The 27,225-nt window shown below is 43.0% G+C and overlaps 1 protein-coding gene across 1 annotated transcript in view; it reads right to left on the bottom strand.

Moving 5' to 3' along the window:
- Positions 1-27,225, bottom strand: part of pdgfc (platelet derived growth factor c) — a 100,630-nt gene that overhangs the window by 25,182 nt on the left and 48,223 nt on the right. The window contains exons 2-3 of the mRNA XM_060927221.1: positions 24,808-25,003; positions 5,185-5,365 (exon numbers count right to left, since the gene is read on the bottom strand). Of these exons, the coding sequence (XP_060783204.1) occupies positions 5,185-5,365; positions 24,808-25,003 (377 nt within the window). The remainder of the gene's footprint in view (positions 1-5,184; positions 5,366-24,807; positions 25,004-27,225) is intronic.

Here is a 27,225-nt window from a genome sequence, read left to right as displayed (position 1 = left end):
CTAATCCAATCCCACTCCTTCTCAGACTTTAAACAGATGGAAAACACATGTGTGAGATGCTCCTGACCTGTTTTTTTTTTTTTAAGACAGTATCTGATGGCATGTCTTTGGTCCAATAGAGTTTATTCATTTGTTCTTTTTCCTTTTGCAAGATCGTGGTAATAGCAGGCTGGTGAGGTCATCCCAGATTTCATGATCCCCAGCCACAGATTCAAGCTTTTCCTTGGGGATCCCCAGACTGTCCTAATCCAACTGTGAGATATTATCTCTCCAGTGGGTCCTGGGTCGTCCCCGGAATATTTGACATGATGTACCGTACAATTCTAGCAATTGCAGGGATCTTGTAAGAGGGTCAAAGCACCTCAACTGGCTGCTCTCGATTCACAGAAGCAATGGTTCTACTCTGAAGATCTCCAGAATTGTCAAGCTCCTCATGCGATCATGAGAGTAAATCCAACATCCCTGCAAAGGAACCTACTTTCCGCAGATTGTACTCACAACCTTTTTCAAGGGTCTGAAATGAAATTGCACCTCATATAAGCCTATAAGATCTCCACATCTCCATTGAGCCATTCTGAACCTTGTCTTTGGCTTATGTGGGAGGACCTGTGATCAAATGCTGGACTGAAGAATACCACTCCTTTCCTGGCTCCAGGGGTCAAATCTCAGTAACCCAAATCCGTGCAAGGTACACTTAGTCTTTTTTGTACCTTTCACTGGGGGGCTTTTCAAGCTTTGCTCTTTGTCTGATGTCTCCCTTTAGATCAGATCAGCAAAGGTGGCACTACTAGGAACAGTCCTAAGGTGCATTGTATCCAAAGTGCCTTCACCACGGCCCTTAATCCTTAAACAAGTCGACATCTGACATAAAAAGTAATTTTATGATATTCAGGATTTCTCACATGTCCTTGGGTTAGCAGTGAGGACTTACCTTACATCTTCTGAAATGTGACAGCCCTTATTGTTTTTTTTTTCCTCCCCCAAACTTCATTAGCTGCATAGATGAGCTGGTTTTGCTGTGGGTGAGTAGACATGTTTACTCAGACGAAGGGCAAGAGAAACAGCTGAGTGACAGGATGGAATACATGGCACTTTCAGAGCTGACAGCTTTTGTTAGAGAAAGTAATGGAGTGTGGAGTCTCAGGATGTGTGTGTGGTCTGGGTGGAGGAAAAGGAAGGATGAGATCGGAGACAACACAGGACAAAGAGACATTAGAGTCAAGGATGAAGAGGAGGGTACACACAGACAGACAAAGCGAGAGACGGACTGAGTTAAGTACAGAGTGTAAAGTGACAGAAAGTAGTATTTTTTTCCTCAGGCTCATCTTTCCTGTACTCAAAGGGTAAAAAAAACAATGAGAGCAATAATTCACAGTGTCTGGATGTGTAGTGTATAATCTCAAAGCCCTTTCTCCACTTGAGCTTCATCAGTCATGCTGAATGCTGGGAAATTCCACCAAATGTCATTCACACCACTGATGTCATGACACTTGGTAAGACCACATGACATTCAGGGCCTGGAGGTGTAAATCGGTGTGGAGAGCTGAATGATGCCATTGTACTGAGATAATAAGTGGTGTATCAGCTCCTCACCCTTTGTTCAAGCATGGTATGTTCCAGATTTACACAGATGACCTCTTCTACTCCTCTTCGGAACTGAATAACCTCCATGTATGCAGTGTTTATTGTCCTTGAAGGAGTGTGTCTCGTCCTCTACATGAAGATAAACTGCTATGGTTTGACGTGAGGAATTTGCCCTCCTGTGTTTGGACACGTATTCACAAAGTGGTCGTTTCATCTCACCGATTTCTGTCAGAGCGTTCTGCTGGGCTTGAGTTACACCGCAATAGGGATTTTTTTGAAGTTTTCCAGACACTCCAGCCACATATAAAGGACAATGATGTTCCATTTGCTCCACTTTTTCTCTCTGGTTGTTGGTGTGGTCTTCACGTTGGACCTTGGTGAACTCGTCTGGGTGGTCCCAAGCCGTCTTTTTTCTTTTCTTTTTTTTGGATGACTTCAAAGTTGGCACCATTTTTCAAAGTGAACAGCAACTTTTAAGTGTCCTAAAGTGTATGAAACGGAAAATGTATTGAGTGCACCAAACTGACCAAACTGACCTGGACCCTCCAGAACTTGGTGATCTCCTATGGACCATCTTATTATCTAAGAACTAGATTGATGTCCGAGAAGATCCAAGGCAAGTGTTCGTAAAATATCACCAAATATCGAGGATGTACTGTACTTTTTGGAGTTAACTTGTTGCATCCAGCACTCACAAATCAGCTAAGGCTGGGAAATAATATTGATATTATGATAAATGATATCATGATACACTGTTCTGAAATACTGCACGTATTGTGATATGTAATTTGTTTTTGGTAGACATGAACTAAAAGTATCATTTAGCATAGTTTTTCTTTTTTTTTTTAAATCCAACACTAATCTTTTGCTGGAATTGCTCACAGCACCCAAGATCGTCCATTGTAGAAATGTCTTCAAGTACTGTGAGATGTTTTTCTCGTATTGTCCACCCGTAGGTAGAGCTGGCTCATATTTATAAATTTTAAACAAATGGAGACTTAAGGGTTTGATATACAGTATAACCTAATAAACCACCCTTGAAGGAGAATCCTTATAGGAAACCGAGACAGTTTAACCCTACGAAGAACCCAGACCCGTTGCAACAAGGTAGGCAGACTTGGCAATTGCCTAGGGCCCCAGCCCTCAAAGGGCCCCCGCTGCCGAACGACTGGTTATGTATTCAATAGCAATGACAACTTTTTGAGCGCGGCAGCGCCGCGCCTAATGACACTTGTTGAAATACCCTAGTTCCAAGGGGGGCCCCCTAATGCACAACAGCGCCTCCCTACATGCTTTGGCCGAAAAGTGCAATGACAGTCTGTTGTCAACCCCTCAATGCCCATCTCCGTCCAGTCAAGTGGTTCCAGAGTTCCGCGGCAAAAAAAAAAAAAAATCAAATATGAAGCGAAATTACCCCTCAGGGAGCCAGAAGAGAAAGAAGAAAAGGGAAGAGGAAGACGGAAAAAAACAAGACACTGGTAAGTGAGAATGTACACACTCATTAATACCAAGCGGGTCGACAAGCAAATTTGGTAGCTAGCTTACGTTAATGGTAGTTATCTTGTAGACAGTGTTTATAACAGTGACTTGTACAGCAATTTAAGCATTGCACTATGTTTACTTCTTACACTTCCTGTGCCAGTTGCCTCAAGTGAGAGGAGCTTTTCAGCTCTGAAGCTTATTGAGAACTATATGAGGTCCGCCATGGGCCAAGAGAGGCTCTCCAGACTGGCACTGATGTCAACTGAATGTGATGTCCGCAGGTCTTTGGACATGGAGGGTATTGTGGCTGCCTTTGCTGAAGCCAAAGCCCGCAAGCAGCAGTTTTAGACATTTTGCCCATGATTCTAGTTGTGTATTCTTACATTTTTATGTGTTTTTCTATACCTTTTGCACTTTTCTGTGTGTGCTGGTTCTTATTAAGATTCTTATTCATGTTTGTAATCATTTAATCACCATTTGAAGTTATTTCTACTTGTGTATATACTGTAAATATTTAGTGTTGTGTTATTTGCACATTTTATATTACTTTGTCTTATTTTCATATTTGATTTATATATATATATATATATATATATATATATATATATATATATATATGTGTGTGTGTGTGTGTGTGTGTGTGTATTTTGTCTATTCTTGTGTTTAATTGGGTTTGATAATTATTTATAATAATGTAAAGAGTTCATTTATTAAGTAAAAATCGTAAGAATGATTACAATGTGTGTGATGTTTATTTATTAAGTCTTCAGTGGGTAGGCAGCCATAAGGCCTTTCGTCAAGGGGGGGATAATTATGGGCCCCAGATCCCCCTTTGCCTAGGGCCCCCAAATAGCTTGAAACGGGCCTGGAAGAACCACTGAGGAACGGAACAACTATTGGTTGGTTTGGTGCAAGAAGTGGCAGCTTCACTATCTATTCCATTTAATACTAACTGTAAATGTAGGACAGACTCTTTTAACAAGAACATCCTTCCCAGTAGATCAAGTTCATTTGTCAAATTTTTAGTAGACTATTAAGCGAAAGCTCTGTACTTTATTCTAGACCATTCCACATATCAGGTTTTTTGGATGGCTATGTAGAGTTAAGGCCTCTGCATGCTCTTGCGACAAGACTTTCGTAGATAGCTTTTTGCAGACAGTTGTAATTTATTGTTGAGCGGGGAGTAATAGGCGTGCGCGATGTTATTCACCGGCACAACGCAAGGGGGTGCGAAGTCGCTAGGAGTAGTTGGTGTGGGTGTGGTTAGTGGAGTGTTTATCCTCCGGTTACTTATAATGACTAGAACTTTTTTTTTTATAATGACTAGAACTGGAGTCGTATAGATGTACATACTTCCTCACTTCCTCAATCAACCGCTCTTCGTGCTGCTCCATCTTCGCTCGTGTTTTTAAAAATGGCGGTCGTGAAAACAAACCAAACCGGGAAAGTAGGGAAGCGGAAGTGCGTGTACAGCGGATGTAGAGTGGACCAATCAGAGCCCTCTTGTCTGCGACGCTGTCTGCGAGGCTTCTGCGGTGGTCACAATTTTTGGGAGGTGCGTGCAGAGCGTCTGCGAAGGTGGGGGGGCTACGCAGACGCTATCTGCGACGCCGTCTGCGAGGACTGGGTTGTCAGCATAAATTGGCCTTAAGCCAGCCACCATGTTTTTCTCTATCGAAGCCGTTTCTGTTCTGGAAGGAGGTGTTTACTGATAAGAGACTGGTTTTCAGGCATTTCCTCATTAAGTCATACTTTTAGCCATTCAATTTACTTCTGCTGGAAATTTAAGCACCCGAATGACAGGAAAGCATAATGGACAAAAGAAAAAGGAGGACATTTTCCTGAGCTGTGTTGGAAAAACGCCTAGCTATGTAACTCTGGATAAGGCTTCAGTTACACCCGTATATAGCAGCATTTCACAGGCCTGTCTGGTGTCATCTGATTTACAGTGAGAACGAGAGAGGAACAAACTCTCCGTCACGATCTCACACTGCTCACAATGTGGAAAATGACCTTGGCTCTCTTACGAGATCCTGTTATATGAGCAATAACTGCACATATTTTGTGCAATTACAGATGAAGAAGAAGAAGAAGAAGAAGAAGTTGTAAACTGCTTACCTGCTGCAGGACAGAGTAGTGGATGCTGAAACCCGGCTCAGAGGGAAAGTACTCGTCTGAAACGAAGCGAATGCGAATCTGGTTCCCTTTGGACGTCTGAGGGCCAGGAGCAGACTGAGAGCCACACCAACGCCCCAGCACCATACCTCCATCAGGTTCCTCCACTTCCACATAATCATACCTGGAAGAGACAAACAGACCAAAGCCACTGTTTGTAGACTCAGAGAGAGGGTTGTTAAGGGGAGCTTTCAGAGTACAAGCTCTTGTGACGACAGTAGGACTGTCAAGGGTATGTTTCATCATAATGTAATGACCTATAAGTTACAGTGTGCTTACTGTTTGTATTTTTGGAAATGAAATAACACCCATATGGTGTTTTATGTTCTGACAGTGTAGGGCTTGGAAATCATATCACAATATTTTTCTCATGGTGCCTCATCACTTGTACATCCTTTATTGGGATTTAAAGGCACAGAGGCCACGCCTCTTTTACTCTAATGAAGCGGCCTAAGAAGCTCCACCTCTTTTATTAGAACTGACATACACAGAGACTCCACCTCCTGCTCCAGAATGGACAGAGGCCACACGTTATTCATTGTAATGAAGGGCCTCGATTATTTCACCAGGACTGCAGAGACAGAGGCCACACCCCCTTTCTCTGTATGGACAAGAACAGAGGCTACACCTCTTTCTCTGGAATGGACAGAAGGCCTTCCTCATTAATTTAGACAGATAGAGGTCACGCCTCTTTTCTTTGGACTGACGGGTAAAGAGGCCACACCTTTACATTTTAAATATTGGAAGAGTGAATAAAAAGTTTATTACTGTTCCACTTTTTTATGTAATATTGTTAACAAAATATTTTAAAATATATTACGGAAGATTCGACTCAAATCAGTGAATGTTGACATGTTTGCAGGAATTTAGTTTCTTATTTATTTATTTATTTATTTATTTGAACACATTACATTACGGGCGGCACGGTGGTGTAGTGGTTAGCGCTGTCGCCTCACAGCAAGAAGGTCCTGGGTTCGAGCCCCGTGGCCGGCGGGGGCCTTTCTGTGTGGAGTTTGCATGTTCTCCCCGTGTCCGCGTGGGTTTCCTCCGGGTGCTCCGGTTTCCCCCACAGTCCAAAGACATGCAGGTTAGGTTAACTGGTGACTCTAAATTGAGCGTAGGTGTGAATGTGAGTGTGAATGGTTGTCTGTGTCTATGTGTCAGCCCTGTGATGACCTGGCGACTTGTCCAGGGTGTACCCCGCCTTTCGCCCGTAGTCAGCTGGGATAGGCTCCAGCTTGCCTGCGACCCTGTAGAAGGATAAAGCGGCTAGAGATAATGAGATGAGATGAGACATTACATTACTGTTAGATTAGGTAATCTCTTTGCTTAAATAATGAGCTAACAAAGCAAATGGATAATTTTATCACGTTTAATTCATTATGTGATCCAGTGTGACATCACAAGCCATGGAAATAAATTTTAACATCTACCGTAATTTTGAGGCAATCCATCATCAATATGCATATTAAAATATGCTAATTAACCATGCATGCTGTTTCTTATTTATTCAAACCAGCCATCATTAAATAAACCTCATGACCATCAGTCACAAAGTAAAGCTGTGTGCATATTCTTTATTGGGTTTGTGTGTTTTTATGTTTAAGCAAGCTGTCCTTTGATTCGGTGCGCATTAATCTGCATCACGGGGTATTTGGCTTTGATTGGTAATGCAGTAATATATCACCGTCTCACAGCTGGAAAACGGACGCCACCTGCAACACACCACGGGTCTGGGTTTAGTGTGTGTGTGTGTGTGTGTGTGCATCTCTGTCCCTTATCATCCACCTCCCTTTTTGTTTCACTGTGTTCATGAAGGTTTGGAGCGAGAACGCTAATACTTAAACTAGATCTAAACAGATGGCTAACGCAGTGAGCAGCTGCTCTGACATGAGATGGAATGAAAGCATTAAAATCACTGTGAACATATTATTTTAATTTAAATATTTTGTCCAAAATACATCTGTGTGAAATAATAAACTATGGAGAAACTTAAAAAAAACAACCAACCAAAAAAAAAACCCTTCCTAAATCGCTAGCTGGGTAGTTACTGTAAATGCTAGCAAGCTATCTGGGATCTATTGGAGGTTTCCATGATTGGGATTTCAATGTAGTGGAAAAAAAAAGTCCATGTGAGCATGTTATTTTAAGGTATTTGAAAAAACAATCTGTGTAAAATTATAAATAAACCGAGAAACAATATGTCTGAAATGTCGCAAGCTGACTAGCTAAGCGCTAGTGAACTACCTCAGATTTGTCACAGGCTGAGACAAAAGTGGGATTTCACAATCAGTGCATTGAGTATTGTGTTGTTGAGTCATTTCCTGTCCAAATATAAACAACAACAACAACAATCACCATTTGTTCATTACTATCATTAGTGGTGTAAGATAGCAAGCATAGCATACAGATTCTGTGATTTAAAATTCTCATATCATCATCTGTGAATAATTTACTAATCTTCTTCTGTGAAAGCACGTAACAGAGAAGAGTTTTATACACAAGTCTGTTTTGCATGGATTTATGCTAATCATGTTAGCAAGATTTATATTGCTTATTAGCTACACTACTGTTCAAAAGTTCGGGGTCACTTTGAAATGTGCTTATTTTTGAAAGAAAAGCACTGTTCTTTTCAATGAAGATCACTTTAAACTAATCAGAAATCCACTCTATACATTGCTAATGTGGTAAATGACTATTCTAGCTGCAAATGTCTGGTTTTTGGTGCAATATCTCCATAGGTGTATAGAGGCCCATTTCCAGCAACTCTCACTCCAGTGTTCTAATGGTACAATGTGTTTGCTCATTGCCTCAGAAGGCTAATGGATGATTAGAAAACCCTTGTACAATCATGTTAGCACAGCTGAAAACAGTTGAGCTCTTTAGAGAAGCTATAAAACTGACCTTCCTTTGAGCAGATTGAGTTTCTGGAGCATCACATTTGTGGGGTCGATTAAAGGTCCCATGGCATGAAATTTTCACTTTCTGAGGTTTTTTAACATTAAAATGAGTTCCTCTGACCTTCTTACGTCACCCCAGTGGCTAGAAATTTCATAATGTGTAAACCAAACTATGCCCAACATTTGAGAATGGCGCGTCAAAACGGCGCGTTGATAAACTCTTCCCTTTACTACGTCAGCAAGGGAGATGATCCCCACGCCCCCCCTCTGAATTCCCACCCACTGTATGGATTGCCCCGCCCAGTTGTAGTGAGGAGACCATAGAGGACACAACAGCATGGCATCACCTAAGCGAGTGAAACATGGAAATTGCGCTGTACATGGATGTGACAACACAGAAAAGAGTGTTTTTACTGCCGACGGGAGAGCCCCTGAAGACGCAGTGGCTTAATTTTATTTACTTCAATAATACGCCGTCGAGTCTACCTAAGACGGTGTATGTTTGTCGGAAGCATTTTCCTGAGGAATGTTTCCACAACTTGGGACAGTACAGGGCAGGTTTTGCACATCAACTGTTACTGAAGCCTGGGTCCGTACCAAGCATCCCTGCCGCATCAGCAACAAACACCGAACAAGTAAGTGTAAAATCGGTGCGTTAGCCTAGCAATGGCTACATTAGCTGTGCAGCTAACCGCTTCCTGCAGTTAGCCAGGTAATCTGCGCTACAAAACTAAAGAGCATGCAGCATGCTCTGTTAAACTGAGTTTAGTCTGAAAATTGACTGTAACTTATGAGCTCATGTTTGACTATTGCTCCGCAATGCATGTCTTCTGTTGGATAAGCGATATGTTGCTGTAGTTGCTGCTTCTATCCTCTTTGGTTATGGAGTGCGTGTTCAAGCCTAGGGTATTATACGTTCGTAAACTACCACTCCGAACACTCTCACTCTCTGTTCTCTGTGTCACGTTGAGTTTACGAAAGGAGTCCGAGGGAGAACGGGGTTTTGTCTTAGCAGCGTGGCTACAGGTGCTGATAGCAGCGAGTATTAGTCTGGCTAACGCGACTTCAAAGCTCTCCGACGTGTTGCGTCACGCTTAGGATGGGCGGGCCCAGGCTAAGCGAGTATGTGTGTGCGCAGCTTGGTCAAGCCCCTCCCCCTCCCCCCATGGCCCACCCCCACCCTCTACCCTTCCCCGCCTCCTGCTTCTCATTAGCAAAACGACGCACTGGGAAAAGCGCTGAAATGGGGCTTTCTCCCAGGAGGCTATATTTACGTGCCGAGGGTTCATTTCGAGAAAGGCTGTGGATATAACATCCGGAAACCTCCACGAGCCCGTTTAAAGCATCAACAAACCATCATGCCATGGGTCCTTTAAATGCTCAAAATGGCCAGAAAAATGTCTTGACTATATTTTCTATTCATTTTACAACTTATGGTGGTAAATAAAAGTGTGACTTTTCATGGAAGACACAAAATTGTCTGGGTGACCCCAAACTTTTGAACGGTAGTGTACATTAGCTTCAGTAGAAAAAACAAATAAACTTCTTAGTGGATTGACCTCATTTAGAGTAAGATGAGCATTGTGTACATTTAATTTCAACACATTAGCTTTGTTAAAGTTACACCCTGTATATGTTATTTAGCTATAATTTCTCTGATGGGCTCCACAAGACAAAATCCCTTCAGCTGAAACAAGGCTGAGCGTTTTCTCAGCGTGGCTCTTTCGGCTCCTCATTAAGGGCTCGTTACAGTACGTCTCGGTTCATAAACAGCCACCGGAGGAGACTTAATAAAAGATATCAAGGAGATTCAATATCCGTGACCTAGATATCCGGCCTCAGTAGGCGCCATACACCCCGTCCTCGCCTCAGCGTGTCCTCAAAACCCCGGGGACAGAGAGAGAGAGATGGATATTTACAGACGTAATGAAGTTCATTTCTGCACATCAGCACTCTCAGGTCCAGCGGATCCCATCACATGTTTTCCCGAAAGAGTCACAAAACTAATTAACCAGCGTTTCAAAGAAGGGAGCTGACTTCTGGATGAAACCTGCAGATTTTTAATTAGATCCGTGGCACATAACTACAGAATATAACGTCATGGAAACAAACCTTCTGTCTCATATCACAGGAAGTTGAATTTTATTATTTTTTAAATTTTCTCCTTCCAGAAAACTTCACCGTAATCAACAATTTCAGACATTTTATAATCGGGTAACGTGGAGCATCCGCCGTACACATCCCTGTGAATGAGCTGTTACCATGGAAACCTGTGATTTGCTTCTGCACGACTGTCAGAGCTGCTGTTATAGGAAACACTGACCTTTTGAACAATCAGAAACCAGAATTCAACAGCGCTGTGGTATTTTATTTATTTAGTTTTATGTAAAACACACACACACACACACACACACACACACACACACACACACACACACACACACACACACACACTTTCTCTCTCTTTTTTGGGGGTTTAATGTGGCAGCACTTTGATGTCGCCTGGCTTTGGAAAAGTGAGCCAAACCATTTTAAAAGAGGAAGGCAAAACACACACACACACACACACACACACACACACACACACACACACGGTGAGCAATACTTCTTGAGTGCTCAGTAAAGCTTGGTTTCGGTGGTCAGTGCCAAGGCCTGCTCCTAATCATCTGAGTGGATGAGACAGGCATGCTCACCCTCCCCTGTGTGTGTGTGTGTGTGTGTGTGTGTGTGTGTGTGTGTGTGTGTGTGTGTCTCAGCACATATGCTTGGCTTTCTAAAAGGAGTGTTTACCCTTGGTCCACGCCCGACGCTAGCATTTGAAACCACGTTCAGTAAAAGCAACTGAGATCAGGCTGAGCACAGACATTCGCTGAGACATTAAACACACACAGACCGGATGGCTAATTTCCTCATGCGCTTAGCGTTGATTTACACTCCGCTAACACATTACAGATCTCGAACATCACATGGAGGGCGAGCTCTGACTGCGAATTCACTCCTTTTAAGTGAGAATGCGGTCCTTTCACAAGGTCGATGGTGTAAAGCGGAGAACAGTGGGTATATCTCAGATTCTGTTGGCCGCCAGAGAGAGAGTGTGTTTTACACTATCGAGAGTCAGGACCTTTCACTTTAAACCAAGGGCGGCTGGTGCATAAGGGCGATTGGGCGACGCACTGCCAAAACGAAAAAAAAAAGTTTTTTTTTTCTTTTTTTAAAACAAACTTTCACCAGCGCTGCTCAAGGCTGTTTTAATCTGTCTCTGGGTATCATTGTCCAATCAGGATGGTCTTGCTTCTAGAATACCGCCCCTTTTGGGGCGATTTCAGTCACGCTGAAAATCGCCCAAGAGTTCACTGATAGAGTCCCATGTTAATATATTTTTTTTCTCCTGACTGACACTTCAATGCAGTCTCTATGGGTTCCGGGGGGGCATGCCGTAACGTGCTTACATCACTGCGAAGCGCCGCAAAGTTGCGTTCGATCCGCTCAGTTTCTGAGGTGAGATGGATGCGGAAAGCAATTCAGTGCGGTCCTTAAAAGAAGTTCCATTTAGTCAGCGATCAAATCGAGCTAAATTGGCAACAAAACAAGCTGGACCCCCCTCGACCAAATCTAAACATAAAACAAATTTCGACAAGGGGGGAAATCATATACTCGAGGTTTTACTTCAACATGGTCCCAGCGCAAATCCTGGCGAGCTGGCTGCGAGGACGCCTCAGCGGTTTTCTGCTCCCCCTGCTTACTTTCCCACCCTGGAGGGGCTCCACGGACAACACTGCTTGGACGGTCACTGGAGTTTCGGGCATGCATCATTTGTCGGAGAAAATAAAAAAACACGAGTCATCAAAGATTCACATGGGCAGCTGCCTGAAATTTTCGGCTTTTGGGAGAGTGAACATCGCTACACAACCGGATGAGGGCTACAGGCTAGCAGTTCACCGCCACAACGATGAGGTGAGCAAGAACAGGCACATATTAAACCGGCTCATCCAATGCGTGAAATGTTGTGGAGTGTTCGAGTTAGCTCTACGAGGCAAAGACGAAACTGAGGGCTCCAGTCACCGTGGTGTTTTTCTGGGTTTGGTTGACTTCATGACTCACACACACACACACACACACACACACACACACACACACAGTCACAGAATCCGTTCACTTTTGATGTTTTCAATGTGCATTTTTATATTTGCCACACTTTGCTCTGAGAGTTAGCACTTTGGTAATATCCTTGATAAATACCAGTAATTGCAAGATCTAAAGATCCACTCATCTATTTATTCAACTGCTATTGTTATGTTAGCCAACTATTTACACTGTTTTGTTACAGTAAGTGCACTTTCCTGTTTGTCCTTAAGTTGCACAGTCTGTAAAATTCTTGCTGGTCATGGAGTTTGAAGCACAAAATCTATTTACAGAACATTCTGTAGAACAGTTGACTTGCTACCCAGGTCAATTTACTTCAGTCCTGTGGACATTTATGGTCCGTGTAGACATAACGGGGGAAAATTGCCCCCCTGAAAAAAAATTCAGGAGCCGCCACTGCTTTAAACTACAGATATTGTCATATAGCACCTTTACAAAAATATGAACATAGATTTCAATCCTTCCTGCTCCTGGACCTTTTTCTTTCAGCTGGTCCCTTTAGGTGTTGCTACAGCAGATCATCATTTTCTGCATATTTGATTTGGTGTAGGTTTTCCACCGGATTCCCTGCCTGATGCGGCCCTCCCCGCTCTATCAGGGCTTGGGACTGGCACTATGTATGCACCGGTTTGTGCAACCCCAGTGGCTGGGGATTTTACCTAATCTGCATGTATTTGTACTGTAGGGAAAACCGGAGCACCCAGAGGAAACCCATGCAGACATGGGAGAGGAGAACATGCAAACTCCATACAGAAAGACTCCTGTCGGCTGTGAGGTTTGAACCTGGAACCTTCTTGCTGTGAGGAGACAGCTACTGGATACAAGGAAGCAGCACTGAAAGTTTTCCAATATGCAAAATTAATGCTTGTTTAAAAGAATCTTCTTTTTCCTCGCTCTTGTATTCAAGTCTTGTTTCATTGGTTGTCTGTAGCTGCCAAGTTTGTCCAACAAAACCCAACTAATGGTCAATAAATGCTGCTCAAAACTTGTTTTAAACTTTACACAACTAGCATGTGTTGGCCAGTGTTGTAGTCGAGTCACTAAACCTCGAGTCCGAGTCCAGTCTTGAGTCCCCAGTGTTCAAGTCTGAATCATGAAAAAAAAATTTTGAGTCGAATCCGTGAACAAGACTCCAACCGCACCATGTGACGGTGTCTGTTTTAGCACCATTAACCTTAGTTTGTTCCTGAACATGGCGTATGAACAGGTGAATGTGCTTCTCTTTATCAGGGAGTGTGAAGTATTCTGTCAGAGACGGTTGGGAGACGGATGTAAGTGCAGAAGGTGTGTTTATTAATACAAGTGAAGACGGTAAACAATCCAGAACGGCAGACAAAAAACCTTAAAACGGTGAAACAGGCGATAGGTCGAGCGACGCACAAACAGGCTATCGTAGACTCGGCAGAATCAAAGACGAGAAACAGGAAATCAGGGATCAGGAAACGAAACAAGGAAATAAGGCTCAGTAATGTGTCAGCAACGCAACTCAATACGTCACAAAGTAAGTGTGTTTTCACAGTTTTTATATCGGCGCGCTGATTGGACCTTAATCCTGTGCAGGTGCGAGTCGTTTATGGCGTGAGCGAGAGTCCGCTTGGCGTGCGCGCTGTCTGGAGCGCGCCCGAGAGTCTATCCGATGCACGCGCCAAGACGCACAGGTGTGACACTCTTGCACGAAATTAGTACAAAAATTAATGTTATAAATATCTTACGCCAAATTATTATGGGATGTTACAAAAAATAAAGAAAACAAATCCGAGTCCTCGTCTCCAATTTACGAGTCCAAATGCAGTTAATGCAGGAGTCCGAGTCCAAGTCATCAGTGCTCAAGTCCAAGTCAAGTCACGAGTCCTTAAAATTAGGGCACGAGTCAGACTCGGGTACTACAAGCCTGGTGTTGGCCAGCGTAAACAGGAGTGTGTGCAGTTCGAGACACTGAAGTTCAACTGTAGAATTTGCAGCTGAGAAGAAAAAGTTCTAGCACAGTGTCAGAAAATCTTTGAAAACTCCAAGCACCATGATTGCATCTATGTTCCACCAATATGAGCATGGCAGAGAAGCAGTCTTGGGCCCAAAGGGTTGCTGGTTTGATTCCCAGGACCAGCAGGAAACATGTGAGGGGAGTTGAGTGAATGATACCCCTTACCCCTCCGTCTGTATCACGGCTGAATTGCCCTTGAGCGAGGCACCGAACCCCTAACTGCTTCCCTGTAGCATCGCTGCTCACTGCTGTGTGTGCGTGCTCATTGCTCACTTGTGTGTTCACTGCTTCAGATGGGTTAAACGTGGAATGCTTGAGTGTACGTGTCACCAAATAAAGACTTCATCTTCTTCAAACCCACAGAACAACGACACATACGGTACGTCCCCTCATGGTGATGACCAAATGAAAAGGAAACATGCTAATGGACAGAAATCTCTTCATTACCTCAAACTCTCCTCAAAGAATGTTCATGTTGAAATAAAAGCCAAGCTTTTACTGGGATGTCGTCGAGTCTGATGAGGAATAATCATTACAGATTGCAGAAACGGTCTCGCAGTCCAAATCCAGCTTAATAACTAAAACCTTAATATGTAAAGACATAAATCTTGCTTAGATATTGTAATCCTGAATAACAGGACAGGAAAAAGAGGACTCTGGGTAACCTGTACTGACCCTGACTGTAATGTTTTGATAGAAAGTGTGTGTAAATGTATAGTGCTGAGTGATTAACAGCTCATGTGTGGGAGAAAGATTTCCTCGTCTCTGCCTCTCTGTAAAAGAGCGATGCATTCCAAACTAAACATCGTGCTGGACGCATGGCGCATCAATAATGCAAAACATGCTCATTGTTACCTGGAGTTGGACGTGCTTTCGCTCTTAGCATTTTAGGAAGAGAGTTTACTGAGAGGCACACAACACACAGAAAGCTGAAAACACTGTTTATGAGAGAATTTTTGGGATGTTTATGCTTAATCGCATCGCTCTTTTCCTGCACAAAAGCAAGAAAACTAGAGCTGTACTTTTCTTGTTTTACATCAGTCTCTGGTCCAGGACTGAAAGATCCAGATCGATGAATTGTGGCATATAATTGGATGTGCCCTGTGATGACCTGGCGACTTGTCCAGGGTGTGCCCCGCCTTTCGCCCGTAGTCAGCTGGGATAGGCTCCAGCTTGCCTGCGACCCTGTAGAACAGGATAAAGCGGCTAGAGATAATGAGATGAGATGAGATGATTGGATGCCGATTGTGTTATCAAAAACAACCTTACAGTCAAATTCACTTCAATTAAAAACCCCATCAAGTCTTATTCCTTGTGATAACATGACCGCATCACATGACATCGAGCATCTTGTGCTAAGGTCACACATAGCCGGTTGATCCGTGAGAACCATGGTTGGGGCTATCGTAGCCATTCCGGCAGATTTTGGAGGTGATCCATAAATTGCATACATTTGGGCGGAGTAAATATGCAAATGAAGCCACGGAGGTTGTGATGATAGCGATGGAAGACGCCGGGGAAACTAATAACGGCAGCATGCACGGTTTTCATGGCTGCAATAAGGCATAGACGAAATAAGCCACACCCCTAATCACCTTCTGCAGAATGCTGTTCTGTGAACATTTTGAGCTCGATGATTGTGACGGAATGCTACGGTAATCCCAGGTAGCCCACGTAAGCCTCATGCATGCCTAAAAGATGCTCACGGATGCCTTCATGGTTGCAACGGATGAATTCATTGAGCGCTTGACCCATGGCAATTTTCAACACAATGAAACTTTTCGGGGATGGAAGCCACACCCTTACAGTTTTCAAGATAGCGCCTTGGCACTGCCATATTCCAATGGAAGGGACTGGAACGTGTGCCGGTTGACCCCTGGAAGGCTCAAAATTATCGACTGTGAAGTGATTCTGGCGATTCGAGACCTTAGCATTATCGCTTTTAGAAAAAGCTGCCAAAAACAATATGATGAAACACACCAGTGTTTAATAAATGAATTAATTTATTATCAGTAATATTCACCAAAAACTGAGCATATCTTCTGCTCCACAGTAAACAAGTTAAACTGTAAAAGTGTCTCAGGTTTATTAGGTTTAAAACCGAGCTCATTAAACACAAAACTCAACTCCACAGTGTGCAGACAGTACACCGAGGAGTTTACGACGACTTTGAACAAGGCTCAGCGACATTACACACCCACAACTCATCTCATTATCTGTAGCTGCTTTATCCTGTTCTACAGGGTCGCAGGCAAGCTGGAGCCTATCCCAGCTGACTACGGGCGAAAGGCGGGGTACACCCTGGACAAGTCGCCAGGTCATCACAGGGCTGACACATAGACACAGACAACCATTCACACTCACATTCACACCTACGCTCAATTTAGAGTCACCAGTTAACCTAACCTGCATGTCTTTGGACTGTGGGGGAAACCGGAGCACCCGGAGGAAACCCACGCGGACACGGGGAGAACATGCAAACTCCGCACAGAAAGGCCCTCGCCGGCCACGGGGCTCGAACCCGGACCTTCTTGCTGTGAGGCGACAGCGCTAACCACTACACCACCGTGCCGCCCCACACCCACAACTTTACATTTATAATCATGATTTACAATAGCTTTTAGTTGTATGGGGTGATGACTTTTACTGGGGCTTTTTAGTATTGAAATTACTACAGGGAAAAAAAACAACACAGACTCGCTGATGTCCTTGAGTAGATTTTGTGCCAAAAGTGATCTTTATTTACAGTCTGACCAACATGTGAAACAAAAACAAAGTTTAGTTTATGTTTAGACAGAAACTCTCACTGAGATACAGTATTCTAATCTTCAAAAAGTGAAGGCTGGATCATACAAACAAATTAAACCTCACTGTAAATGATGTGGGAAACAGAATAAACACAGCAGCAATCAGCATCTTCGTTACGTCGGGTTGTTAAATCTCATGTTAATAAACATTTCCGGCGCCAAATGTTTCTTCCGTGCTGCCAACGTACTGAATTTGTTCCTAGATGTGCCAATTTTTGTTTTAGACCCCTTTAGCAACTTTAATAGAAAGAAAATAAAGCCTACCAATGTTTTCAGCAGACATTAGCGCATGATAACCATGGTCCCGCCCCATGACCAATCACTGATCACCAGTGTTTACGCCGCCCTCTCGCTTCTTTGTTTTAAACCTTATTTTTGGAGATATTACATTGTATAAGTACTAAAAGTGAGTAAATGTTTCGCTTCATGAAAATTCTTCAGTTTTTTGGACTCAAATCTTTTCAAACAGCATAGCGGCATGTTGAGAAGACGGGGATTTGTCCCAGAATTCCGGTCGTTACGTCATGGCTTCACGAGCGGATGGGGGCAATGACCTGCCAACGTGTGTGTGTGTGTATGTGTGTGTGTAAAAAATCTTTGAAATTTCATCATTTCTTACACACAGTACCAACCAAAAATTTGGACATGCCTTTGTTTTTCAATTCAGTGTTTTTCTTTATTTTTTATGAATTAAAAGTTACGTCTTAACGTAATGATGGATGATGTTTCTCTTTACTTAGTTGTTCGATTCTTGATATAACACTGTATGGATTACTACAGTTGTGGATGGAATAGGGCTATTTTATTGTCTGTATGTTTATTGTGGGCGGCACGGTGGTGTAGTGGTTAGCGCTGTCGCCTCACAGCAAGAAGGTCCGGGTTCGAGCCCCGTGGCCGGCGAGGGCCTTTCTGTGTGGAGTTTGCATGTTCTCCCCGTGTCCGCGTGGGTTTCCTCCGGGTGCTCCGGTTTCCCCCACAGTCCAAAGACATGCAGGTTAGGTTAACTGGTGACTCTAAATTGAGCGTAGGTGTGAATGTGAGTGTGAATGGTTGTCTGTGTCTATGTGTCAGCCCTGTGATGACCTGGCGACTTGTCCAGGGTGAACCCCGCCTTTCGCCCGTAGTCAGCTGGGATAGGATCCAGCTCACCTGCGACCCTGTAGAACAGGATAAAGCGGCTACAGATAATGAGATGAGAGATGAGATGTTTATTGTTTATTATTTACTGTTTGATCTCAAATGCATTAAGAAGGTAAGAAACTCATCCACTAATGACCTTTTGACGAGGCACCTATTAATTGAAAAGCGTTCCAGGTGACTCCCTCATGAAGCTGGTTAAGAGAATGACAATAGTGTGTAAAGTGTCATCAAGGTAAACGCTGGATACGCTGAAGAATCTAAAATATCAAACATATTGTTGAACATTTTTTGTTTATCTCATAACTCCATATCTGTTCCAGATGTTATTTCAGAGTTTTGATGTCTTCAGTTTTGTTCTCCAATGTAGAAAACAGTCAGAATAACTTGTGAAAAACCTATAAGTGAGTAGGGGTGTACAAACTTTTGACTGGTACCGTAGTTTATGCTTCAATAACCTCAACCTCACTGTAATGTGTGGATAGAAAATGTCCATAATGATAATGATGATTTTACAGTAGCGATCAACATTAACACCTATAAAACCTTTATTCATCTTGTCATGATGATGAGCTTTTATGGATCTTTCCAGAATGTCCTCATCAGGTTCTCTTCATGTGTCGTCATGTTTTTAGTCATCGTTACTGCACCATTAGGGGTCGGTGCATTTTATCTGATTCAAACACCTGACAAAGTTACATTTATAAGAACAGTGTTAATCCAAACACTGCTTCCATGTTGAACCTGATGATGAGGATGATGGTGGTGATGTTGGTGATGACAGTGATGATGATGATGATAATGACGATGATGATATTGGTGATGATGGTGAGGTGATGGTGGGGATGATGATGGTAGTGGTGGTGACAGTGATAATGATGGTGGTGACGGTGGTGGTGATGACAGTGATGATGATGACGGTAATGATGGTGGTGGTGATAGTGATAATGACGGTGATGGTGATGGTGCTGATGATGCTGATGATGGTGATGATGACAGTGATAATGCTAGTAATGATGATGATGATGGTGGTAATGACACTGGTGGTGATGATGGTGGTGGTGGTGATAACGATGGTGGTGGTGATGGTGATAATGATGGCAATGGTGTTGATGGTTTCTATTCTATCATATTCCCTTCTGTTCTCTCATAATATACCTTATTTTTTTTGCAGTCCAAATACTGCGCTCTGATTGGCTGGTGAGTGGGTCTGTATCCTACGGTACGGACCCCAGTTACGGACCTCTGGCGACTCGCTCGTTCACAACAACAAACATAGTAGCATTTTTTGTCAACGTATCTTTTTTTAGAAGGTTCATTTCTAAGATTATCAAAAATCTTATAAATGTTTGCCAGCATTTCTCAGGAGAATCGCATTAATTTTACAGCATGGATAGCGATAACGACAGTGTTCACAGCGAAAGCGAGTTTTACTACCCTGAGGAAGAAGAAATAAAAGAAAAAAATTCAGGAGAAAGCTAAAAACCTCTCTAACTTGCTAACACCGAGCAAAAACATGGCTGAATCCTGAATGACTCAATTTTGTATAAACAGGGGACTACATAGGCGGCAAAATGTAGTTTTTTTCCTGCCATGGAAGTGCACTTGTATACCGAGGAGGAAGCCATTTGCATTACAGCCGTGGATGAGGATTCAAAATGGCGGCTCGGCTCGGTTTTCCCTTTTGGGCGCTCTCGTTTTCTGTTAGAATTTGGTAAAGAAAAAAATAAATATATTATTTACCAGCTTAAAGTCGGTCTGTATGGTGAAATACCGTGACCTCGGCCCAGAGGGCCTCGCTTAGTACTTTCAAGACCTCGGTCACGGTATTTCACGATACGGACCTCCCAGCTGGTAAATAACATATATGTGTTATATCATCCTAATGGGGCGGCATGGTGGTGTAGTGGTTAGCGCTGTCGCCTCACAGCAAGAAGGTCCGGGTTCGAGCCCCGTGGCCGGCGAGGGCCTTTCTGTGTGGAGTTTGCATGTTCTCCCCGTGTCCACGTGGGTTTCCTCCGGGTGCTCCGGTTTCCTCCACAGTCCAAAGACATGCAGGTTAGGTTAACTGGTGACTCTAAATTGAGCGTAGGTGTGAATGTGAGTGTGAATGGTTGTCTGTGTCTATGTGTCAGCCCTGTGATGACCTGGCGACTTGTCCAGGGTGAACCCCGCCTTTTGCCCGTAGTCAGCTGGGATAGGCTCCAGCTCGCCTGCGACCCTGTAGAACAGGATAAAGCGGCTACAGATAATGAGATGAGATCATCCTAATGTTATTTTTGTCATGTTCTCTTCTGTTCTGTCAACATACATTCTATTTCTCTATGTTCTATCTTAATATATACTAATTTGTCAAATTCCATTCTATTCTATTCTCTCCTAATTTATCCTACTCCATCCTTTTCTATTCTCTATTTCTATCCATAAAGCATTATACTGTTATTCTTAGTCCTGGGTGTGACTTTAAACTGGAACCGGTGGTGAGTCTCAGGTCTGGGAGGACTTGAGTACTGGGGAAAGTGGAGTTACCCCTTAATCACCATTGTTCCCAGGTCCACTCTGACCCGGAGTGGTAGCGCCTGCCTGGGTTCCAGCTATGGGCTCAATAGTACATCACCAATAAGACACTAGCAGCAGGTCGCTTTTCAGTGCAGTGTGGCAGATGAACCCAACAGGGTCAATGGCGCACCACCAGATGGCATGCGGATGAGCCACTCAAATGGCCAATGGATGGCATCACTCGGCAAGTCGGTTGTCACTGTGGGGCAAATTCCATACCCGTCAGGTCTGTGGCACTTTTGTGCACCACTTGGCATCAGGTCTGGAGGTCCAGAGAGACAACACGATGGGGGCACGACATCGTTTGTCTATTTTACTGTGCAAGGCGCTTCATTAGGAGAGGAACTCTGGTGCAGGCCTCGCAGCCCATCTCCGTTTCTGCGCATCCTAATGAAGCAGTCTTCATCGCTCACGATGGACAGCTGCCGCCGCCGATGGTGTTGATGGTGATGATGGTGATCATGATGATGATGATGCACGCTGTAATGATGATGCAGTTGATCATACCTTTGTCATGGTGACTGATTCAGTTATCCTTCAATGTAGAGGAAAAATGCACTCGATCTCAACTGATCCTTTGGGCTGTTTGGGTCGGTTTTTGTTTTTTTCTGTGCAGTAGAAACACACTTAAGGCACTGATTAGGCACGACGTCCAGCGTTCAAAACAGAACCACAATCATTAACACTGATACTCCAACTTTATCTTTAACCAACTCCATACTCTGATACAGATGGAGCTGAGTGAAGACAGGACGAGCCTCAGTATAATGTGTGTGTGTGCGCGTGTGTGTGTGTGTTATGCTGTATTGTTTATTAGGGGAAATCCAGATGGTCTCATTTTCAGGGCGAATGAATAAAAAGCAACCAAAAGTATGTGCACTCTTCGTATCTCTAATCCTCCCAATCAGTCTGCCTTGAATACTTCAACACAGCCATGATGAAATGAAAACATGAGGAGAGTGAGGGAGTGTGTGTGTGTGTGTGTGTGTGTGTGTGTGAGAGATAGAATGTGAATAGATAACACTTGCTGACTGATGACAGCAATACCACAAAGTCAAAGCATACACACACACACACACACACACACACACACACACACACACCCCTACTCATTTCCCAGCACGTCCCACAAGTGTTTTTTTCCTCTTATGCCACAGCAACCTGCCAACAACGACAATTAAAAAAAAAATTATTAAAAAGTGACACAGCATACTTTTTGTCCATTTATAGTCACATCTAATGCTGTGGAACGTCCACAAAGCAAGTTACTTCCTGTTTGCACTCTTACTGTGTCGTTCTCTCTAGCGTTGTAGTCAAGACCACCTAAACTAAGACCGAGCCAAAACCAGGACCAGACCAGTGGGCGGTGGGGGTGGGGGAGGGGTGACGTCCATTAACAGGAAGAATAATTCCAAATTCACAATGAGTCATATTATTGGTTGCATTTGAAGCAGGAAGTTTTACATCCAATCACAGTAATGATGTTAACAAATAAATCAGACAAAACACAGGCAGTTCAGTGAAATCCCTACAGTTGTGGTCTTGAAATAAAATCCCAGGTCCTCTGTGTCCGAGACTGAAGGCCTCTGCATGCTCTTGCGACAAGGCTTTCGCAGATAGCTTTTCGCAGACAGTTGTAATTTATCGTTGAGCGGGGAGTAATAGGTGTGCGCGATGTTATTCACCGGCACAACGCAAGGGGGCGCGAAGTCGCTAGGAGTAGTTGGTGTGGATGTGGTTAGTGGAGTGTTTATCCTCCGGTTACTTATAATGACTAGAGCTTTTTTTTTTTATAATGACTAGAACCGGAGTCGTATAGATGTACGTACTTCCTCACTTCCTCAATCAACCGCTCTTCATGCTGCTCCATCTTCGCTCGTGTTTTTAAAACTGGCGGTCGTGAAAACAAACCAAACCGGGAAAGTAGGAAGTGCGTGTACAGCGGATGTAGAGTGGACCAATCAGAGCCCTCTTGTCTGCGGCGCTGTCTGCGAGGCTTCTGCGGTGGTCACAATTTTTGGGAGGTGCGCGCAGAGCGTCTGCGAAGGTGGGGGGGCTACGCAGACACTGTCTGCGACGCCGTCTGCGAGGACTGGGTTGTCAGCATAAATTGGCCTTGAGACAAGACCGAGTGAAAATGCGGACAATTCTGAGATGTGACTGAAACCTTCAACAAGTGGTCTTGAGACTGGACTTGAGTTCTACGTACAACACCAGTTCCCTCACCAGTCTCTCTTTTTCCTCCCTATTGAAGCTAATAAAACAAACAAACAAACAAACAAACAAACAAACAAACAAACAAACAAACAAACAATCCCCACTGTAGGGCATTTCAGTGCCAGATTCACTCTCAGAAAATAAAAAGTACATTATTGTTCCTTTAGGGCTCCAGCGGTTAGTCACTGAGACAGAGCCCTCTCAGGTATTTATTTATAGTCTTTATCTACAGCCTGAGAGCAGATTTGTACCTTTTTGGCTCTAAAAATGTCCACACAGTTACCCTGAGGTCCAGTAATGAGCCTTGGATGTAGATTAGTGTAGACTGGACCTTGTTAGTGACCGTGTCATATACTGTACAGTGACGTGCACACTGGAATTCTGTTTTCATATGTTTTGCCAACAAATTGTATCCTGGAAAATTTACTTTGGAAAATCCTGATGATCACTGATAGCTACACATCTGGGGAAATTAAGATCGTTTATTAATTTTAGCCTGAAAATGAATCTGAGATGATGGAAAACAAGCCGAGGGAAAAACCAAAGTTTTTTATTTTTCTTTGCATGTAATTATTTTGTTCATTTCAAAATCAAAGAATTAACGAACATACAGCATGGACACAGCATGTGCTTCTTTTTACAACACTGTTGTGATGTTATGAAGCAGAAACTGTTCTTGTTATCTCACTCAGATGTCTGGACATGACTCAGACTCGTATTACAGATCAATATGAGCTCCAGACTCGCAGGAGCACATCATAAACAGCTCGGGAGAAATTTAAATGCTGCAAGCAGACGGTGGCTTTAATTTTTTTTTTCTGGCAGGATAATGCACAAGCAGCATCGATCGCTCCAAAAGAGGCACTCCATCCATCCATCCATCCATCCATCCATCCGGCTCCAAATGAGCAACAGCCGAGGAGCAGAGTGAGCTGCTCTGTAATTAAAAGTCTTTTTAATGTGGACAGACTGGCAAGCGTGCGTGTGTGTGTATGTATGTGTGTGTGTGTGTGTGTGTGTGTATGTGTGTGTGTATGTGTGTGTATGTGTGTATGTGTGTGTGTGTGTGTGTGCTCTGAATTTTAAACAGATGCCCAGCAGCGACACGGGTGACTCAGGGTCGATATGCACCAGAAGCATCACCATGGCAACAAACAGGGAAAAAAGTCCATATAAAAATACAAAGGTGTTTTAAACCATTTAATATTCTACACTTAATAGGCTGGAAATGAATAAAGGAATGAATAAATAAATAAATAAATAAATAAATAAATTTCAAGTTTATCTTTGAAACTAGTTGCAAAAGTCTTTCAACCTTTTTCACAAAAATATAAATAAAAATCAGAGTCGTATTTAAACCTCACTTTTGCACTTAACTCAGGATTATTTATTTTTTCTGATTTTAAATTTGTTATAGATTAATGTTCAACTTGCATGTGGTTTAATCTATATACAAAGCTATTTATTTATTTATTTATTTATTTAAACAAATAAAAACAAACCAAAAAACCCAAAGCACAGTATATTTGTAGAATATTTGCAAATACATAAAATTGTAAAAATTAAATAAATAAATAAATAAATAAATAAGAAAAGAAAAAAATGGGAGGCAACTTTGAATTATTTACATACATTTGAATTAAAGAAGTTTTTTTATTTAAATCAAAGATAATATATCAATTTCACTTTAAAAGAAAAAGGAAGTAAAATTCATGTTTCATTTTCGAAAATCAGCTCACTGTCGTCACTCGTTTGAGTTAAAATCGACGAAACGAGATTAAAAACAGTGCTAAAAATAATTGGCTGGTTTTGTTTCACTTACTTGCACACGCCGTCCTCAGGATCCTCCAGGCCGAAACGGGGGTCAAAGGTCAGCTGAATCCTGGCGTTCTCATTGGCTGCCACGAGCCTCCACACGATCACAGTGCTGCGTGGGTAAGTGTGTGGAAACCCGGGACTGTGGATGACCCCGTCGCCGCTGACCATCACTACCTTCTCATGCTGAGACTCCTGAACTCCTGTCCACACACATACACAGTACGAGAGATGTTAGAGTTATAAAACATTATTTACAAAATCGTAAAAAAAAAAAGATTTATGAAAACAATTTCCTACAATTGATAGCTTCAAATGAGCTGAGTGGAGAGTACGGCATGCTAACGTCGTGATTTCTCTCAGTAATAATCCTCATCCATGCTACAGAACCTTGGTCTAATCTTAATGACCTTTTAATTAACACTGATTACCCAATTAGCTATAAAATAATAATTTATGAAGCAAACTGCAGAAATCTTTGTTGATATCTGAGTAACGTGAAGGTCAGAGACATTAAATCATATTTAGCAGGAGGAAGTGGTTCACCGTGAACATCCTGTTCGGGCCTGATCTGACCCACGGTGCCGAGTTTTCTATCTGAACTCTAATAAAACGCCGGAGAGTTAAACAATTCAATTAGCAAGAAACAAGATTTTGTAATTACAACATACTTTACTACATCTAAAGTGGGCGGGGCTAATGTTGGGGAAATTTTGTGTAAACACCACCTTCACCAATCACACAAAGCACTTCATTTATTCCACACTTGATGCTTGAGAGGTTTCTGTAAATCTGGTCAGCTTGGCAAGTAAAAGCTAACTTAACAAGAAACAAAGTGATCAGAAAGCTGTAGATTTCAGCACATCTTTTTTATTTGGTTCATCCATCCATCCATCCATCCATCCATCCATCCATCCATCCATCCATCCATCCATCCATTTTCTTCCACTTATCCGAAGTCAGGTTGTGGTGGCAGCAGGGTATTCCAGGCCTCCCTCTCCCCAGCAACACTTTCCAGTCCCTCCTGGGGGATTCCAAGGTGCTCCCAGGCCAGATGAGATATATAATCTCTCCAGCGTGTTCTGGGTCTACCCCGAGCTCTCCTCCCAGTTGGACGTGCACAGAAAACCTCCACAGGAAGGCCCCCAGGAGGCATCCTAATCAGACGCCTGAACCACCTCAGCTGACTCCTTTTGACATGAAGGAGCAGTGACTCGACTCCGAGATCCCTCCAGACGTCTGCGCTCCTCACCCTGTGTCTAAGGCTGAGCCCAGCCACCCTACGGAGAAAGCTCATTTCAGCCGCCTGGATCCGCGATCTCATCCTCATCCTTTTGGTCACTACCCAAAGCTCATGACCATAGGTGAGGGTTGGAACGTAGATTGACTGGTAAATCGAAAGCTTTGCCTTCTGGCTCAGCTCCCTCTTCACCACGATGCTCCAGTACAACACCTGCATTACTGCTGCTTTGTTTTGTATCGAGTAATTTTGTAAGTGAATGTCAGCTAGTTAGCTAGAAACCTGGAAATGTTGATCATCAAGTTTCACTGTTTTTAATGAAGCTGGAAAGCCTAAAGTCAGCAGAACAAAAAACAAATAATCAAAGAAACATGAACATAAAATTCCAGATACATGAATAATTCTTGACGTGAATAATTCTGGTCTGTTGTCGTAAACTTTATGGTCTTTTAGATACAATTAATGTTTATTTCCTAAAGTGCTCAAACATCAATTGCACAGAGTGTGCTCTGAGACAGAGCAAAAAATGTAAATGCTTTCGGAATAATCAGTTAACGATGTTCACATCAGGACTGGAGAAGATTTACTGGTATAAACATTTTTTTTTAAAGGCTGTGCTGGACTGAGCGTGTCATGTGATGTGGCAGAGGGAAGTGTGTGATGGGAACAGACAGCTGGTGGAATGCGACGGCACAGAAAAGATTTTCACACACTTCCTCACACCCGGCGCCCACCCAGGGGATCCATTACACACACAGCTCTATTATACACTGTGGGAAGCCTGAACTCCATCACACTCTCACTGGACACACTGATCTGTCATGACCACTGGGACAACAATCCAGCTTCCTGCTTTATTCAAATCAATCCATCAATCTCATGGAAATCGCGTGTTCTGATTGGCTTCTCTACTACTAGGATATCAGCTCATATACCATGAGTAGAGAAAAACAAAATGGTGAACCAACCGAGGACGAAATAAAAACTCTACTCGAAAACAACCCCCCCCCAAAAAAAATGGAATAAAAGTATTTGATGGTAAGAACGTATCTTTAAAAATTTCAAGAATTATCATCGCATTTTTCACAAATTGCTCCTGTCATTTCGCCAGTTTGTTTACATTCTAAGCCGAAATTATTTTGTCGGACGCATACCTGTTAACCCTCCCGTTTTTCCTGGGAAATC

The sequence above is a fragment of the Neoarius graeffei genome, chromosome 8 (genome assembly GCF_027579695.1).
Source record: "Neoarius graeffei isolate fNeoGra1 chromosome 8, fNeoGra1.pri, whole genome shotgun sequence".
Classification (NCBI taxonomy): domain Eukaryota; kingdom Metazoa; phylum Chordata; class Actinopteri; order Siluriformes; family Ariidae; genus Neoarius; species Neoarius graeffei.
Note: the sequence above shows the minus strand (reverse complement) of the source record. Positions and strands in the feature narration are given on the sequence as shown.